This window comes from Pseudopodoces humilis, chromosome 30, assembly GCF_049639895.1.
Source record: "Pseudopodoces humilis isolate 2021_Gansu_Grassland_sample_001 chromosome 30, ASM4963989v1, whole genome shotgun sequence".
Taxonomy (NCBI): Eukaryota; Metazoa; Chordata; class Aves; order Passeriformes; family Paridae; genus Pseudopodoces; species Pseudopodoces humilis.
Window position 1 is genome coordinate 1,947,692 of NC_142229.1, and position 18,235 is coordinate 1,965,926.

At 63.0% G+C, this 18,235-nt stretch overlaps 2 protein-coding genes across 3 annotated transcripts; both read right to left on the minus strand.

Moving 5' to 3' along the window:
• Positions 1 to 322: 322 nt before the first annotated feature.
• Positions 323 to 9,315, minus strand: FHIP2B (FHF complex subunit HOOK interacting protein 2B). Its single transcript, XM_005530858.3, has 17 exons — positions 9,088 to 9,315; positions 8,892 to 8,970; positions 6,996 to 7,165; positions 5,006 to 5,110; positions 4,685 to 4,807; positions 3,810 to 3,980; positions 3,528 to 3,724; positions 3,343 to 3,451; positions 3,017 to 3,093; positions 2,721 to 2,910; positions 2,103 to 2,272; positions 1,907 to 2,026; positions 1,741 to 1,831; positions 1,518 to 1,661; positions 1,195 to 1,335; positions 1,016 to 1,116; positions 323 to 929 (listed from the first exon to the last, which is right to left on the minus strand). Exons 1-17 carry the CDS (start codon positions 9,130 to 9,132, stop codon positions 824 to 826), a joined length of 2,139 nt encoding a protein of 712 aa, XP_005530915.1. The 5' UTR covers positions 9,133 to 9,315; the 3' UTR covers positions 323 to 823.
• An 882-nt stretch (positions 9,316 to 10,197) lies between these two features.
• Positions 10,198 to 18,167, minus strand: LOC102114077 (actin filament-associated protein 1-like 2). 2 transcript variants are annotated; one of them, XM_005530857.3, is made up of 17 exons: positions 17,860 to 18,167; positions 14,875 to 15,003; positions 14,698 to 14,772; positions 14,520 to 14,590; positions 14,232 to 14,313; positions 13,924 to 14,153; positions 13,455 to 13,634; positions 13,179 to 13,262; positions 12,932 to 13,022; positions 12,313 to 12,530; positions 11,950 to 12,077; positions 11,743 to 11,863; positions 11,510 to 11,612; positions 10,877 to 11,014; positions 10,641 to 10,795; positions 10,443 to 10,553; positions 10,198 to 10,353 (listed from the first exon to the last, which is right to left on the minus strand). In XM_005530857.3, the coding sequence occupies exons 1-17, from the start codon at positions 17,873 to 17,875 to the stop codon at positions 10,327 to 10,329; spliced, it is 1,959 nt and encodes a 652-aa protein (XP_005530914.3). In that variant the 5' UTR covers positions 17,876 to 18,167; the 3' UTR covers positions 10,198 to 10,326. The 2 variants fall into 2 exon arrangements, with proteins under 2 accessions (XP_005530914.3, XP_087924515.1); XM_088068389.1 differs by having other exon boundaries at positions 10,641 to 11,014.
• Between the last annotated feature and the right edge of the window lie 68 nt (positions 18,168 to 18,235).

Consider the following 18,235-nt stretch of genomic DNA (forward strand, 5'->3'; position numbering starts at 1 on the left):
AGTGGGATATGGGGGGGAAATGGGGTTTTGGGGGAAACGGAAACGGGGAGTGGGGTTTTGGGGTGTCTGGAGAAAAACGGGGAGTGGGGTTTTGGGGTGTCTGGAGAAAAATGGGGAGCGGGGTTTTGGGATGCTTGGGGGAAATGGGGAGCAGGGTTTTGGGGTGTCTGGAGAAAAATGGGGAGCGGGGTTTTGGGGTGCTTGGGGGAAATGGTGAGCGGGGTTTTGGGGTGCTTGGGGGAAATGGGGAGCGGGGTTTTGGGGTGCTTGGGGGAAATGGGGAGCGGGGTTTTGGGGTGTTTGGGAAGAGGCACAGGAGGTGGTGCTGAGTCACGGCTTTATTGGAGCAGAGTCCCATCACCCTGGGGAGGGGCTAGGCAGGGCCTGGGGGGCACAGACCCCCACCAGACCACACACACATCACACACACGTCACACGTGTCACACTCCCCCTGCCACAGCGCCAGGGCAGGGGACAATCGAGTCCTTGCAGCTGAGGGAGGGGCGCTGCCCCACACACCCCCCATTATTGCCTAAAAATTCCCTGCTGGAGCCTTGAGGGGCTCGGGGCAGCTCTGACAGCATGGGGACGGAGCAGGAACCACCACCCAGGAGGAGCCACAGCAGCCACGGCTCCGCGCCCAGCACGGGCACCCAGCATCACCTCCGGGCTGGCCAAAGCCACAACGAAGGACTCGGCTCCTCCTTGTCCTCCTGTGAGGTCCTTCCTGCAGTGCCACGGCCGCTCCTGGCTGTTGCAGGGCCACCAGAACGTGTGCTGGGCCATCCCCAGTGGCCACCACAGCCCGGCCAAACAGGGGGGCTCAGGGTGGTCCCTCGGGTGGTCCCTTGACCAGGGCGATGGCAGCCAGCTCCTTGCAGAACTCCTCCAGCACCACCACCCCCTTGAACAGCACCGTGTGATCCATCCTGTGGAGACACGAGCCATGGCAGGGGCTCTGTGGGGTCCGGCCCCTCCCCAAAAGGGCATTTTGCCCCCTCCCCTCAGAACTCACTGCTCTCCTGGCACCAGCCCCAGGAGCTGCTGGCGCACCAGGAGCAGCTTGGCCCTGGAGTGGGGCACGCGCTGGAGCCGCTGCATCAGGTCCCCGATCACCTGGGGAGGGAGGAAAGAGTCACCCCATGCCCAGGGGGTGTCTCCATGTCCCCACACCCCAACGGGTGACATCATTACCCTGACGAGGACGGAGAAGAGCGAGCGGCAGCCGGGGGCCAGGTTGAGGTAGGGGTCCAGCAGGTACTCATGGAGGTGGGGGTGGGGGAAGGCGGCCAGGTGAGACAGCACCGAGGTCACCTGCAGGTTCAGGCTGTAGGGCTGGGATGGGAACGGGGGGGACGCTCAGGACCCGGTGTGGGGGTGACCCCCCAACATCCCCTTGTTCTGAGCCCGTCCCCACCGAGCGCTGCCGATGCCTTTGGCCACTTTGTCCCCATCATGGGGGTCCTTGGGCTGGCACAGGGCAGAGCCCGCTGGGCACCCAGGTGTGTCCCTGGTACCTGATCCAGGATCCGGCTCAAACGGTCAAACAGCACCTTGAGGAAGTGTCCCTCGTAAAAAGCCACTGCGGGCTGACAGGAGTCCAGGGGCCGGGGGGACGAGGGCCACCCCCACGGGGCCGCGCTGGCACGGCACGCCTGGACCTGGCCGGGGGGGTGACAGCGGCTGAGAGCCAGAGCGGGGACAGCCCCCGGCCGGCTGGGGACCCCCCCAGGCACCCACCATTGCCAGGGCATCGTGCACGTAGGTGTCGTATCCGCCCTCCTCCATGCACGAGGAGGTCTTGGCCTCCTCGGGGACCAGGCAGAGGAAGCTGGAAGAGACGGAGGAGAGGATGGGGAACGGGATGCAGCCCCCCCATTCCAGCCCAGCCCTTCCGAACCCCTACCTGCTCACCACCTCGCTCGCTTGCCCCTTCCCCGACGGGGTCGACGCCGGGGAAGGATTTTTTGTCGCCCCGAAGTCGTCTGGGAATCCGTCGGTGAAATAGGGATCCTCCTCCAGGTCCCTGCGCGGGGTCAGCGTTAGCGGGGTGGGCGGAGCGGGGCCGCCCCCCTCGCCCTGCCCCAGCCCCCCTCGCTCACAGCCCGTCCTCCTCGGGCTCCGTCTCGGGGGCCCCGCGCTCCTCGGGCCCGTGGGGGCCGCGCTGCAGGTAAGCCCTGGCCTCCAGGTTCCGCAGCACCAGGTTGTGAGCCACGTGCTCGTGAGGCTTCCGCAGGAGCTCCTCGAAGAGCCGCAGGCTGGCCAGGCTGATCTGGGCACGGCCGGCAGGGTGAGAGCCCTGGCACGGCCAACACCTGGGGGTGCCATCCTCTGGCACTGCCACCCCCAGCACTGTCACCCCCTGGCACTGCCACCCCCTGGTGGTGCCACCTCCCGGAACTTCCACCCCCTCGCACTGCCACCCCCCAGCCCTGCCACCTCTTGTCACTGCCACCCCTTGTCACTGCCACCCCACAGTACTGCCACCCCTGGCACTGCCAGCCTCAGCACTGCCACTCCCGGCACTGCCACCCCACCCCCGGCACTGCCACCCCCAGCACTGCCACCCCTGGCACTGCCACCCCCGGCACTGCCACCCCCGGCACTGCCACCCCTGGCACTGCCACCCCCGGCACTGCCACCCCTGGCACTGCCACCCCCAGCACTGCCACCCCCAGCACTGCCACCCGCAATGTCCCGGCCGGCCCAGCTGAGCTCACCTCGTCGCACAGGTGGTCGCAGCGGTCGATGAGCTGGGCCCGCAGGGGGTGGGGGGTGTCCCCGGGGGTCTCGGGGTGTCGCTGGGGCCCCAGCAGGAAGAGGACGAGGCGGTGGAGCAGGGCAGGAGAGCGGAGCTGCCGCACCGTGCCCGTCAGCACAGCCGTGGTGCCCAGCACGGCCAGCTCCGACCTGCCGGGGGGGCAGGGGGTGGGAATCCATGGAAAAACGGGAACCCCCTGTTCCCGGCTCCAGGGAGGCTCCTGAGGAGCGGAACAGCCCGGCCGCAGTCACTCACATCTGCAGGAGCTGCGGCTGCAGGATTCCCTGGAAAAACTTCTCCTCCACGGCCTCGGTGATGGCATCGGCCACGAGCTGCGGGGGAGGGAGGGGCTGAGAGTGGGGACCCCCCAGGACAAGAGGGCCCCGTCTTCAGGGAAGCTGAGGTTGGATTAGGTAGAATTTCTTCACAGAAACGGTGACTGGATGTTGGAATGGGGCTGCCCAGGGGAGCGGTGGATTCCCATCCCTGGAGGTGACGCGGCACTCAGCGCACTGGGCTGCTGACAAGGCGGGGATCGGGCACAAATTAATCCCAGGATTAATTAACTCCGCCATTCTCACCGGGTGGGCGCCCATCACCAGCTCATCCAGGAAGTCCAGCCAGCTCAGGAACTCAGCCAGGCTCTCCTTCCCGGGAAAAGCCCCGTCCCCGGCACCGTCCCCCTGTGCCCTGCTCGGGACGGAGAACGCAGGGCTGTGACACGGCCTGGGGGGCACCCGGGACCCCCAGCCCGGCGCCCCCTCACCTCCAGCTGCCCCTGTCCATGGCGAGGACATCGGCGGGGTCGGTGCCAGCAGGCACGGCGCTGTAGAGGTCACAGAGGTGTCCCGCGAGCAGCTGGCACAGGGCACTGCCCCTCACCAGGCAGCTGGCAGCCGCCTCCTGCCGCAGCCCCGCCAGCAGCAGCAGGTTCTCCCGAGCCTTCAGCGCCACCCGGCTCTTCTGCGAGGAACAGGACGGGGACAGAGGGGTCATCACACGGCTGGCAGTGCCCGCTGGCCCTGAGGTGCCGCCCCTGCGGCCGCACCTTGCTCTGGCACAGCCCCAGCAGGCAGGTGACGAGGCTCCTGTCCCTGCGGGCCGGGGAGAGCTGCGCTGGAGGGGAGCTGGCAGCGGTGCCCGGGGGATGCTCCAAATACTCCTCCCTGGGGCTGTCCGGAGGCTCCGGGGCTCTGCTCCCATCCAGGATGCTCTTTACCTGGAGAGGAATATGTTTTAATATATTTTGTGTTATATATAAATTAATAAAGTATGTAAATTTAAACATAAGTGTGGTAAAAATAGATGTTACATTTATTTTTTTTAATGTTATATTTATTTTTTTAAATGTTTTGGGTTTTTTGGGTTTTGGTTTTTTTTTACATTTTTTCTTGGAGGCACTCCTGTGACAGCTGCTTACAGCACTGAAAACCTGTGTGGTTTATGGTGTGTATTGTAGGCAGCACCTTCCTCCTCCTCCTCCTCCTGCTCTTCCTCCTCTCCCCTTCTCCTCCTCCTCATCATCCTCATCTTCCTCCTCCTCCTTCTCCTCCTCATCCTCATCTTCCTCCTCCTGCTCTTCTTCCTCCTTTTCTCCTTCTCCTTCTCCTTCTCCTTCTCCTTCTCCTTCTCCTTCTCCTTCTCCTTCTCCTTCTCCTCCTCCTCCTCCTCCTCCTCCTCCTCCTTCTCCTTCTCCTTCTCCTTCTCCTTCTCCTTCTCCTTCTCCTTCTCCTTCTCCTTCTCCTCCTCCTCCTCCTCCTCCTCCTCCTCCTCCTCCTCCTCCTCCTGCTCTTCTTCCTCCTTCTCCCCTTCTCCTTCTCCTTCTCCTCCTCCTGCCCCCCGAGGACCTTTCTGGCAGGGAAGAGGTTTCAAAATCCCAAGCCCCAGGATCCCAAACCCCCAAGGGTCCCCCCACGTTCCCACCTCCAGGATGTTGTGCAGCAGCCCCGGGTCCTGCTGGATTTTGGAGCAGAGCACGGCTGCGAGCTGCAGCTCCTCCTTGTCGGTGCCGGATCCCAGGCGGTCCCCGCTGAGCTGGAGCAGTTTCTGGGGAGGCAGGGCTGGGGATGTGGGGGCTCCGGGGGTTCTGCAGCTGGAGCAGTTTCTGGGGAGGCAGGGCTGGGGATGTGGGGGCTCCGGGGGTTCTGCAGCTGGAGCAGTTTCTGGGGAGGCAGGGCTGGGGATGTGGGGGCTCCGGGGGTTCTGCAGCCTGTTGCCCACAGCTGGACACAGCTGGCAGCTCACCTGCACGGCCCGGTGCACGCTCAGGTAGTGCAGGAGAGGCTGCTGCAGCTGCCCCAGGACGCGGCTGAAGAAGAGCAGGACCTGCTGCCTCATCCCGGGGGGGTACTGGGACACGAGGACATCGATCAGAGCCAGTCCCCAATTCCCAATTCCCACCCCAAACATCCCAAACCTTCCACGGGGATTCGCTCCATCAAAAAAACCCAAAAAACCCCAAAAAACCTCAATAATTAATAATAAAAAATTAATAAGACACATAAGAATAATAAATAAATAATAAATAATAAATTATAATAAATAAGATATAATAGATAATAAATAATAGATAATAGATAAATAAAAATTATGCTTAATAATTATAATTAATAATTGATAATAAACAATAAGTATAATAATAAATCATTAATAGTTTATCATCATCATAATCGTCATCATCATCATAGTCATAATCGTCATCATCATCATAATCATCATCATAATCATTATCATAATAATAATTAATTATTAATTTTAAATTAAATTGAATCAGTATTAAATAATGAAATATTTAAATAATTAAAATTCAATTTTAATTTTTTTTAATTTTAAAATGAATTAAAATTGAATTCTTATTAGAATAACTAACATAAATCGAATTCTTATTAAAATAATTAAAATTAATTGAATTCTTATTAAAATAATTAAAATTGTTTTCCATTTCCCAGCATCACGGAGTTAAATTGATATAAATAATTAAATGATTAAATTTGAATTAAAATCGAATTCTTATTAAAATAATTAAAATGAATTGAATTCTTATTAAAATAATTAAAATGAATTGAATCCTTATTGAAATAATTAAAATTATTTCCCATTTCCCAGCATCAGGCAGTTAATTAAATTGATATAAATAATTCAATTTGAATTAAAATCGAATTCTTATTAAAATAATTCAAATTATTTCCCATTTCCCAGCATCAGGGAGTTAAACCCCAGCACCCAAAAACCCCCAAATCCTCACGGGTGTGAAAAGAGCGGCGCAGTTCCGCTTCTATTTCAATAAAAATCTATTTCTGGGGGCCTTGTTGCTATTTTTAGCAACAAAAGGATGGCAGAATTATTATATTTGTTATATATTTGGGCAATATTTACTTTTCTCTGCACCTGGCGCCTCATCCTGCAAAGCCAAGTGCCAAATTTTTAACAAAAAAAAGCAGTGTGTTTTTATTTTTAATAAAAAACCCTTTTTGTGTAAGCAGGGATGTGCTGGGGTGCAAGATTCCAGAAAAGATCCTGGTGGGGAACTTGAATGATCCAAGACATTCCCAAAAAATCCAAATTTCCCACACAAAAAGTCAGTTTTCCCCAAAAAAGCCAATTTTCCCCCAAAAAAGTGAATTACCCTCCAAAAAAACCAATTTTCCCTCCTAGAAAAGCCAATTTTCTCCCAAAAAAGCCACTTTTTCCGCCAAAAAGCTAATTTTCCTCAAAAAAAGCCAGTTTTTCCCCCCAAAATCCAATTACCATCCAAAAAAAGTCAATTTCCCCCCAAAAAAGCCAATTTCCCCCCCAAAAAGCCAATTCCCCCCCAAAAAAAGCCAATTTCCCCCCAAAAAAAGCCAATTTTCCCCAATAAAATCCAATTTCCACCCCAATAAAAGCCCCAAGCCCCGTGACCATCTCACGCTTCAACTCCCGTTCCCAATAAAAATGCTCCAAAATTCAGATTATTGAGGGGATCCACATAAAGCAGCTGGGAAAGGCCGCGGGTTCAGCTTTTCCCGAGGGATTTTCCCGATCCCCCCGCTCCCCTCGGCCTTTCCCGAGGGATTCTCCCGATCCCCCGCTCCCCTCGGCCTTTCCCGAGGGATTCTCCCGATCCCCCGTTCCCCTCGGCTTTTCCCGAGGGATTCTCCCGATCCCCCGCTCCCCTCGGCCTTTCCCGAGGGATTCTCCCGATCCCCCGCTCACCTCGGCCTTTCCCGAGGGATTCTCCCGATCCCCCGCTCACCTCGGCCTTTCCCAAGGTTGCCAGGGTTTCCAGCAGTTTGTGCTGGAGCAGGAATTCCAGGCACGGTCCCGGTTCTCCCGCCGGCCGCTGCCGCTCCTCGTACACCAGGATGTCCAAGAGCTGCCGGAGCCGCCACGGAATGTCCGTGCGGAGAGCTGGGGTGCTCTCGTCTGCGGATAGCACCGGGATTCGGGATCCAGGGATTCGGGATACTGGGATATTGGGATCCAGGGATATGGGGATATGGGGATCCAGGGATTTGGGATGCGGGAATTCAGGGATTCAGGGATATGGGAATTTGGGGATATGGGCATATGGGGATTCGGGATCCAGGAATTTGGGGATCCGGGGATTTGGGGATTCAGGGATATGGGGATTCTGGGATCCGGGGATTATGGGGATTATGGGATTCAGGGATCTGGGGATATGGGGATTCTGGGATACGGGGATATGGGGATTCAGGGATCCGGGGATATGGGGATTCTGGGATAAGGGGATATGGGGATTATGGGATTCAGGGATCTGGGGATATGGGGATTCTGGGATACGGGGATTATGGGATTCAGGGATCCGGGGATATGGGGATTCTGGGATACGGGGATATGGGGATTATGGGATTCAGGGATTCGGGGATATGGGGATTCTGGGATCCAGGGATATGGGGATTATGGGATTCAGGGATTCGGGGATATGGGGATTCTGGGATTCAGGGATTACGGGATTCAGGGATCAGGGGATTTGGGATTACGGGATTCATGGATATGGGGTTTGGGGATTCTGGGATTTGGGGATTCATGGCTATCAATTCAGGGATCCAGGATTCTGCAGATTCAGGGATACTGGGATCTGGGAACTCAGGGATCCAGGGGTTCAGGGATACTGAATTTTGGGATTTGGGGATTCAAGGATCCAGGAATCTGAGAATTCAGGGATCCAGGGATTTGGGGATTCAGGGATCCCAGGACCCATAGATTCATGGATTCAAGGACTCATGGATTCAGGGATTCGGGGATTCATGGATTCAGGGATCCATGGACGGGGAGCTGCCGCAGGGATGCCCCGGTGCGGTGCCGGCCGTGCCGCTGAGGTTCCGCCAGGGCTTTTCCCTGCTCCGTCCCCAAATCCTGCTGCTCCTCCTCCGGAGCGGGAATGTCGCTAGATGGCAATGTGAGGATGGAGCAGCCGCTTCCGCTCCGGCCTAGGGCGCTGCCGGACATCCCGCTCCTCCCCCGGTGGGCACCGGAGACCCCTCGGCACGGCCCGGACCGATGTCCCGCCGGGAATTGGGGCGGGGGGCTCTCCCAAGGCTCGTGTGGCAGCCTGTGGGGCGCTGCCGGCAGATCCCACCGCGGTGCCGGGGGTTCGGGGCTGGGCAGGGCACAGAGCCCCGCGTGGGGAAATGCTGCCAGCCTTTGGGAAGGGGCTGTGCCCGGTGCCAGGGCAGCCCTGGGGTCCTGTCCCAGGGCCTGGGGTCCCAACCCGGGCTGCAGGGACTTGTCCCGGGATATGGGGTCCTGTCCTAGAACAAGGGGTCCTGTCACGGGACAAGGGGTCCTGTCCCAGGACATGTCCCCTGAGCCTGCCCCTGGGCACAGGGATCTCATTCCCAGGCCGGGGACCCCGTTTTAGGACCCGGGACCCTCTCCCAGGACACGCGGTCCCCTCCCAGGATTATGGGATGGTGTCCCAGGGAATGGGGTCCCCTCCTAGAGCCCTGCACCCCCCTTTCCTTGGGCACAGGGGCCCTATTCCCATTTGTAGGACAGCCCATTTTAGGGTACAAGGAGCTCTCCTAGGACAGGACAGCTCTGTCCCCACACTTTATTCCCACATGGCAGAGACCTCACCCGGGAAACAGGGAAAAAGTACCCCAAGGGACACGGAGACCCCACTTGCCTGTGGCCTCCAGGTAGTAGCCGGTGATGCCCCTCCAGTGCTCGGTGAAGGCTTCCAGCAGGTCCACGCTGGGCTCCCGCTGCTCCCACCGGGATCGGGGTCAGGGGGGCACGGAACCCCCCGCTCCCGGTCCCGCCCCGTTCCCGGTCCCGGTCCCGGTCCCGTTCCTCCCTCGTCCCCTCCCGGCCCCGCTCACCGTCTCCACCGCCTGCTGCAGCAGCGCTCCCAGACGGCTCAGCATGGCTGGGACCTCCGGACTGGCACCGGTACCGAGCCCGAAGCAGCTCCCGGTACCGGCACGGAGCCCGCAGCCGCTCCCGGTACCGGCCCCGAGCCCGCAGCAGCTCCCGGTACCGGCCCCGAGCCCGCAGCAGCTCCCGGGACTGGCACCGGTACCGGCACGGAGCCCGCAGCAGCTCCCGGTGCCGCCCCCGCCTCTGGCACCGCCCCCGCCCGTCCCTCCCCCGACGGCTCCCGGCGGCTCCGGGCGGGACGGGAGGGAGCGGAGGGGAGGGCGGAGCGGTTGGGAAGGTGCCTTAGCCCTAAAAGTGCTCCGGGGAGGGGAGGGAAGGCAGTTCTGAATGGGGATGGACCCCGGGCACCGGGATGGGGATGGACCCCGGGCACCTGGAGGGCAACAAACCCCCCGAGCACCAGGGTGGGGCATCAACACAGCCCGGATGGACCCCACGAATTCACCGGGGTGAATTGACCCCACAAAGCCCTTCCTGGGATTGAGATTGACCCCACAAACTCCTTCACCAGGATTAGGATTGATCCCACAAAGCCCTTCCTGGGATTGGGATTGACCCCACAAACTCCTTCATGGGATTGACCCCACAAACCCCTTCACTGGGATGCAGCCTACACTCACCAGGACCAGGACAAGGGCATCCCCCTTTCCCTTTCCCACAGCACAACCCAAGTTTTATGACAATTTTTTTTTTTTAATCCTTAAAAAAAATAACATTTCTCCAATTCAAACCAAGCCCTGCCAAGCTCAGCTGCTGGAAAAGCCCAGGGCCCAGCCCGGGTCCCGCTGACTCCAGGGAATGGACAATCGGATGCCTCCCAAATCTCTGCCCCCCACTCCTGCTGGATCCAGAGTTTATCCACACCCATCCCTGCAAATTTAGGGTCCTGGGAGGGGGATTGGGGAACTGCTGATGGATTTGGGACAGAGCCAGCAGTTCCTGAATTACCCGGGAATTCTGTACCCCAAAAATGAGCTGCTGGGATGGGTGGGGATGCAGTGGGGACAGCCCACGGCTGGAGAGCTGATATGTGTGTATCGATATATCTGGATATAAAAATAGATGTGCGTAGTTGTAGCGTTGATAGTGATGGATAAAAGTCAAATTCCAGGCTGATTCCAGGCTGGTCCTGCACGATCCACGTGCAGCCCGATGTTCTCTGGGAGACTCCCACTCCATGCTCACATCACGGATTTCATCTCCCACTCCTGGATGAATTTGGGGGGGTCAATCCCTCATTTCCCTGAGCCCTGGGATTGCCTAAAGCCCTTCCCATTCCCCCGGATCCTGGAGTTACCTTTGTCTTCCTCATCACATTTCCCTTCCCCGCCATGAGCGGGGACGGGGGCGGCCTCAGGGCGCTCCTCGCTGACGTGCTGCGCTTCAGCAGCGGCCTGAGGAACGATCCCTGCGGGAAAAGCAGCGGGGAAAGGCTGGGGGGTGCCCTCCAAACCTCGCTCTCCCTGCATTTCACCCCTTCTCCGGGCTCGCCCACCTCGGACCCGCCCGAGCTGGCGGTGATGTGGCCCTTGAGTGACCTCCCGAGGGCCAGCAGGTTCATCTCGGAGCCGGCTTTCATCCTGCCCTTCCCAGGGCATCCTTTCTCCAGCTGTCCCACCTTCTCCTCCAGCTTGGGAAAAGCTCTTTTCCCTGCAAGGACAGCGGGAGCGCTGCCAAAGCCGAGCACCCCCCCGGCTCTCCGGGCAGGACCCGGCCCCTCCACGCTCCTACCGAGCCCATCCCACGGCCCCTTCCTCCCGGGCAGTGTCAGGGTGTGCTGGGACACGGAACAATCCTCGCTCGGGAGCTTGGCGCTGTCCTTTGGCAGCTGGGCGCTGGCAGGCCGGGCCCGGAGAGCAGCCGGTGGCCCTGGGGACACAGGGGACAGCAGGGGACGGTCAGGAGGAAGGGCAGGGGAAGGGAGTTCAGGGAAAAGATGGTCAGGAGGAAGAGCAGAGAAAGGGTGATCAGGAGGAAGGGAAGAGGAGAAAGGGTCAGGAGGAAGAGAGGAAGGGTCAGGAGGAAGAGGAAGGATGATCAGGAGGAAAGAAAGAGGAGGAAGGGTCAGGGGGAAGAGGAGGAAGGGAAGAGGAGGAAGGATGATCAGGAGGAAGGGAAGAGGAAGGATGATCAGGAGGAAGGGAAGAGGAAGGATGGTCAGGAGGAAAGGAAGAAGAAGGATGATCAGGAGGAAGGGAAGAGGAAGGATGATCAGGAGGAAGATGAGGAATGCTGGGGAGGAAGGGCATGGGAAGGACACAGAAATCCCAGCTCTCGTGCACACCGCGGCCTCCATCGCAGCACCCGGAGCTGGGGAATGTGGGGAGACCCCGCTGGAGCCCTGGGGTGCCCAGCCCCTCTCACCTGGCTGCGGGGGCCGGGCAGGGCCCGGGGCGTGGCCGCAGGAGGGCAGGGCTGACACCGGCCTCCGGCGCTGCCCTTGCGCTGCCCGGTCCAGGCTCTGCTGCTGCGGAGGAAGGCCGGGAGAAGCCCGTGGGCAAGCGGGTGGTGAGGCCCGAGGGCGAGGGGACAGTGAGAGTGGATCCCCCCACGCTGAGGGTCGCGAGTGGGGGGCACAGATCAGCAGCAGAGGTTACCAGCTGCTGCAGCCGCTCGGCGTTGGAGTAGAGCTGTTTGGGGGTCTCAGCTGGCGGGGGCTGCCCGAAGGGATCGTCCATGTAGGTGTTTGGGGTCGGGACACGGCGCAGCAGCAGCCCTCTGCCAGCACGAGGGGACCCCATTATTTCCCAGACCCCACAGCGCAGCGGGAGGGCTGGGGGGGGGGGGGGGGGCAGAGGCCTTACCCGGCAGCAGGGCGGCTGCTCGGCCTCGGGGGTCTCGGGGGGGGGCCATCACCCTTCTTTGGCTCCATTCCTCCTCCCCTGGCCTGCAGGGTCTTCAGCCAGGCTTCTCTCTCCTCATCCGAACGGGCCTGGCGTGGGGCAGGGTCAGGACTCAGGGGGGGCTCCCAGGGCAGGGTCTGGGCTCAGGGGGGGCTCCCAGGACAGGGTCTGGGCTCAGGAGGAGCTCCCAGGGCAGGGTCTGGGCTCAGGGGGGGCTCCCAGGACAGGGTTCAGGCTCAGGGGGTGCCCTGGATCAGGGTCTGGGCTCAGAGAGTGACCCCAGGACAGGCTCCAGGCCCAGGGGGTGCCCCAGCAGTCACTCACCTGCAGCAGGGCAAGCTCCCGGCCGCGCTGGGCGATGCGGATCCGGAGGTTTTGGGGGGAGCTGGCGGCCGCCCCCGGGGACACCTCGCAGCCGTCCAGGCGCAGAGCACAGACGGGGTGCTGGGCAGTGCCGGGCTCCGGGAACATGCGCAGGGCTCCGTGCCGGACCGCACACCACAGGCGCTGCCAGCGCCCGCGGAGCCTCACAGCCAGGAACCCTGCGGGCAGCCCCGTCAGTGGGCACGGGGGGCAGCACCCCCTGAGCCCGGCCCTTCAAACCCCCTGAGCCTGGGGATACCTCACACCCCCTGAGCCCAACCCTTCAAACCCCCTGAGCCTGGGGATACCTCACACCCCCTGAGCCCGGGGACACCTCACACCCCCTGAGCCCGGGGATACCTCAGACCCCCTGAGCCCGGCCCCTCACACCCCCTCACCCTGACCCCTCTCACCCCCTGACCCCAGCCCCTCTCCTCCCCTGACCCCAGCCCCTCTCCTCCCCTGACCCCAGCCTCTCTCCCCCCTTGACCCTGACCCCTCTCACCCACTCACCCTGACCCCTCTCACCCTCTGACCCTGACCCCTCTCACCCCCTCATCCGGGCCCCTCTCCCCCCCACCTCCTCTGGAATCCTCCCCGGTCCGCGGGCTGCGGGCAGGGCTCTGCCGGGAGCGATCCTCCTCCTCCTCATCCTCTTCCTCCTTGCCGACCTGGGATGCGGCAGGCAGAGGGTGGGGATGGGGAGAGCCCCAGGGGGTTTTCAGCCCCCGCACCCTGAACCCTCCGCAAGGCAACAGAAGGACTCCGGGATATGGGATCGGGGGTATTCCTGACCTGTTCCTGGCTTTCCCGGGGGACAAACTCACCCTGCTGAGCCTCGAGGAAGGTGACGCTGGGACACCGAGGGCTGCCAGCCCGCTCGGGCCATCGCTGCTGACCTCCTCGATCACCTGCCGAGGGAAACGGGCAGCGTTGCTCCCCGGGCTCCAGCTGCCCGTCTAAAACAGCTCCACACGACCCCGAGAAGGGAACTGGGGACAGACAGGATCATCCGCAGCCCCCTCCCGGGAGCACCGGAGTGGGGCTGTGCCCCCATTTCCCCCTGCCCACCCCGCTCCTGCCCGGCTGCAACACCTCCAAACCTTCCTCCAGTCCTCAGCCTGCTGCCGGCTCTGGAAGCCGATGACCAGCGCCTCTCCGGCCGTCCCTGTCACCTTCAGGGCGTGCGGCATCTTCTTGCCTCGCTTGTCCTTGTAGGTGACACGGCAGCCTCGCAGGTCCAGCTCCAGCACCGGCTGCAGGTCAGCGGCGCACCTGAAACACTGGGGGGGCACGGGGGGGTCAGGGGGGCACCTGAAACACTGGGGGGGCACGGGGGGGTCAGGGGGGCACCTGGGACACTGGGGGGGCACGGGGGCACCTGAAACACTGGGGGGGCACGGGGGGGTCAGGGGGGCACCTGAAACACTGGGGGGGCACGGGGAGGTCAGGGGGACACCTGAGACACTGGGGGGGCACAGAGGGGACAGGGGGGCACAGAGGGGTCAGGGGGGGCTCGGAGCCTCACTCCCACCTCCCATCCCTTTATCCATGCTCTTTCCAGGCCCTCACCAGCAGCGCGTGCTCCCGGACGATGAAGAGCTGCTTCGCCCACTGCCCGAGCCAGCGCTTCCTCCAGAGGAAGCCGCAGAGCTGAGCCTCGGGGCGCCCGGGGGGCTCGGCCTCGGCGCTGGTGGCCGATGGCCAGCGCAGGTAATGGGCTCGGTCCGTCACCCCCTCTTCCTCCTCCTCCTCCTCCTCTCCGTACGACTCGTAATGGCTGCTGTCGCTGTCGCCACCGCCTGGGAGCCGGGATGGGGTCAGGGAGTTGGGCGGGGGGAGCTCGGGGGAGCTGGGGAGGGGGCGTGGGGAGACCTCACCGGTTCTGCCCTGCCCGGGGGGATCGGCGTCTTCGTAGGAGTCGTCGGCTGGGGGAGACGGGGGGACAGCCGGCGCCTTGTTCTGGGGGTGCAAAGGGTGCTCCAAACCTCGCAGGGTCCCCAGGTCACTACCGGGGGGCTCTGCCAGGAGCGGGTGGGCACCAAAAAAACTCCCTTGGACGCCCCCCCCCGCCCCCGAGGGCAAGACTGGCCACCGGTGCCATCCCTGGCATGTCCAGGCCCCTCTCCCACCCCCTGAGCCCCCCGGGCCCCGCCGCCCCCTCTCACCGCTCGGGGCGGGCTCGGGGCGCTGCCCGGGCGGCGCTCGCAGCCTCCCCCCGCATCCACCGTCCGGGATCCTGCGGAGAAAAGCAGGACCGGCAGCGCCGGGGTGCTGAGGGCTCGGGGACCCCCCAAACCAGGCGTGGAGGAGGAGATGGGGGGTGGGTGGGAGCGTGGGACTCACCCGGGCTGGTCTGGCCCTGCGGGGTCCCCGGGGAGGGCGAGAGGCAGCGCATGATCATGTACTCTGCATCCTCTGCTGCGGGGGCAGCGCGGGGTCACGGCCCCTCTCCCCGAGCCTCCCCCGCAGCCCACCGGGCACCGGCCGGGGGTCTCCCCCCGCCCCCAGACCCGCACTCACACGCCGGGCTCTGCAGCCGGGACAGGAGGTCGGACACGGATTTTTTCTTGGCCCGAGCTGCGGCGCTGAGGCTTTCGCGGTCCAGGATGAGCAGGAAGGAGCGCAGGTCCGACAGCAGCTTGTCCAGGTCTGCGGGGACAGCCACGTGCCAGCGCAGCCTCCAGAGGACGGGGTGCCAGGGGTCCCCATCCCTAACCCCGAACTGGGCAGGGCTGGGTGGGCCCCGCTGCCATGGGGGTGTCCCTGATCCCATGGGGGTGTCCCTGATCCCATGGGGGTGTCTCCAGTTGTATGGGGGTGTCCCCAGTGCCATGGGGGTGTCTCCAATCCCATGGGGGTGTCCCCGGTGCCATGGGGGGTCTTCAGTGCCATGGGGGTGTCCCCGATCCCATGGGGGTGTCCCCGGTGCCATTGGGGTGTCCCCGATCCCATGGGGTGTCCCCGGTTCTATGGGGTGTCCCTGGTGCCATTGGGGGTGTCTCCAGTGCCATGGGGTGTCTCTGATCCTATGGAGGGTGTCCCCGATCCCATGGGGGTGTCTCCGATGCCATGGGGGTGTCCCTGATGCCATGGGGTGTCCCTGATCCCATTGAGGTGTCCCCAGTTTCACAGCGGGTACGTGCCCGGTCTCACCGGCCCTGCCCCGCTCCAGCACCTGCCCCGGCCGGGCACAATCCGGCCATTGACGGGCTCGGGGGGACCGGGGGAGGATGAGGAGAGGGGTCTGGGGGGATGAAGGCCCCTCTGTGCGCACTCACAGTGCCGGTTTGTTCGCGGTTGGGCCGGGGCAGCCACGGCCGGGGCTGCTGCTCCTCCACGTGCGGAGGAGGAGGAGGATGAGGAGGAGGAAGAGGAGCCCTGGCAACCCGGAGCAGCTGATGAAGGCTGAAACGCCGGGTGTTCACCCACCGCCCCCTCGAGGGCAGGGACAGGGGTCGGGAAGGACAGGGAGGGACAAGGAGCCTCTCTGAGCTCAGCGGGGACAACGGGAGAGCCGGGACAGCACCGCCGCCACCCCCGAGAGACTCCGGGCACGGGGAGAGCCTCCCCCTGTCCCCTGTGGGGGCGGTTTGGGGTCCACGCGGGTGCTGCAGAGCCGGGCCAGGAACAGCTTCAGTGTGTCCCCTGTCCCCTGTCCCCGCCCTGGGCACCTCCAGCTGCCCCCGCAGGAGCGGGCGGATGTCCCCCAGAGCCCCGGGGTCCCTGCCCGGCTCCCCCCGGGCTCCTTCCTGCCGCACATCTGGAATTGCTTTGCCAGGCCCCGCTCCCGGCTCTGCTCGCTGCTCCCAGCTGGGATCGAACATTCCAGACCCGCTGAGGGGACCCAGCACCTCCTGGCCCGGGTCTGACTGTGCCAGCTGTCCCCAGCCCGTCCTGAGTATCCCTCGAGTGTCCCCCTGCCATTTCCGGGCTGGGGGGGACAGTCCCGGTGAAGCCGCCTCCAGCCGGGCCGCTCCTTCTGCAGTGGCCCAGGTGACCGCGACCCTCCTCATCCTCCTCATCCTCCTCATCCTCCTCATCCTCCGAATCCTCCGAATCCCCGAATCCCGCATTTCTCTGGCTTAGCGAAGATGCGGCGCACCCCAAAAAGGAGGTGGCACCCCCTGGGCGAGGCGAGGGCAGGCGGGGGAAGGAGCCCCAGCTGCCAGGGGTTGGAGGTGAAGCCCCCCTCTCCCGGAGGTGCTGGCACGGGGGGACCCCCGTCCCCTCCGCGGTGTCCCCGGCCGGGGAGCACACACCCTGCCCGGGGGAGAGGAAACATCTGGCAGCGCGGTCCGGCTGAGCAACGCCGGAGCTGGGCCCAAACATCTGGATTTCCCTGGAAACCGGGGAAGGGAAGGGGGGGAACATCTCCGTGCGAGAAAAGCGGGGTGGGGCTGGGGCAGGGGCTGGCTGAAGGGACCTGCGGGCGGTGTGGGGCACACGGGGACTGTCCCCCGCTGGCCAGTGGGGCCTGGCTCTTCCCCTCCCTCCCTTTCTCCTCTCCTCCGCCCAGGCCGAATTCCTCGGCAATGACATCTCCGTCCAGTCACCCTTTTGCCCTCTCCGCAGCCCCCCCGTGCTCCCCCCGGCCGCGGTGCCCTCTCTGGGGCAGCGATCAGTGTCCAGCCGTGCCCAGCCGTGCCCGCAGCCGGTGCGGGGCGGGCAGGGGCTGCCCTTAGCCGTGGCGCGGTGCCCGCTGCCCTCTGCGGTGCCAAGGGAGAGCGGCCGCGATGGAAAACATCTGCTTCGGTCTCCAGGAAAACGCCCCCCAAACACACACAGAGCGTCTCTTAGCACAGCTCCCCCCCGCTCCCGAGGGACGTGTCCCAGCACGGCGGCATCCTCATCCTCGTGCCATCCTCGGGGGACGAGGAGGAGGAGGAGGAGGAGGAGGAAGGACGCTTCCCCGGAGATGCCATGGGAACGCGCAATGCCCGGGTGATGCCAGCGCGGGCCGCGATTCGGGCTCCACGCCGGGTTTTCCCCGTGGCATGAGGTGTCCGAGGGCTGCGGGGGTGTGGAGGTGACCCGGGGGACCCCGGGGGTGGCTCTGGCCCAGCGTGGGATGACTCAGAGGAGGCTGCGGGGAGCTGCCCGCGGCCACAGCGTGACTCGTCATGTGCGGAGGCTCCAGGCCGCGGCTGCAGGGTGGGGACGCTCCCCCCACGACTGCTGCACCCCCAAATTGCCGCTGGGAGGGCGCTGTGTCCCCCCCACCCCACCATGGCACCCCAGTATCGGGGAGGGGGGGACACCGCGTCCCTCCTTGTCCCCTCACTTTCATCCCTTCCCCTGCAGCCCCCCGCACCTCCCAGCACCCCTTTCCCACCCTCTCCTCTTTTCCCGAACCCCCTTTTCCCTTTCACGCCCCCACGGGCACCCCAAACCCAGCCGCACCCCCGTGGACACCCCCGCGCAGCCTCCTCCCCCCCCACGGAACCCTCTTTTCCCCCTTTTCTGTTTGTCCCCCGAGAGCCTCGCATCCCTTCGGAGCCGCCGTACCTCGCTGCCGGGACATGGTGCGGGAGCGCTCACATCGCGCCGGGATCGGGATCGGGATGGGGGTCGGAATCGGGGTCGGGATCGGGTCCGGGATGAGGATGGGGATCGGGATCGGGATCGGGATCGGGATCGGGATGAGGATGGGGATCGGGATCGGGATCGGGATCGGGATCGGGTCCGGGTCCGGGTCCGGGTCCGGGTCCGGGTCCGAGTCCGGGATCGGAATCGGGGCAGCGCTGTCCCGGCCCGGCTCGGTTCGCACACGCCCTGCGGGCCCCCAGCACAGCCCGGCCGGGGCGGGAGGAAGGCGGGGAAGGGCTCCGCATCCTCCTCGGAGCAGCACCGCCATCTGCAGGGACCCGGGCTCGGGGACAAG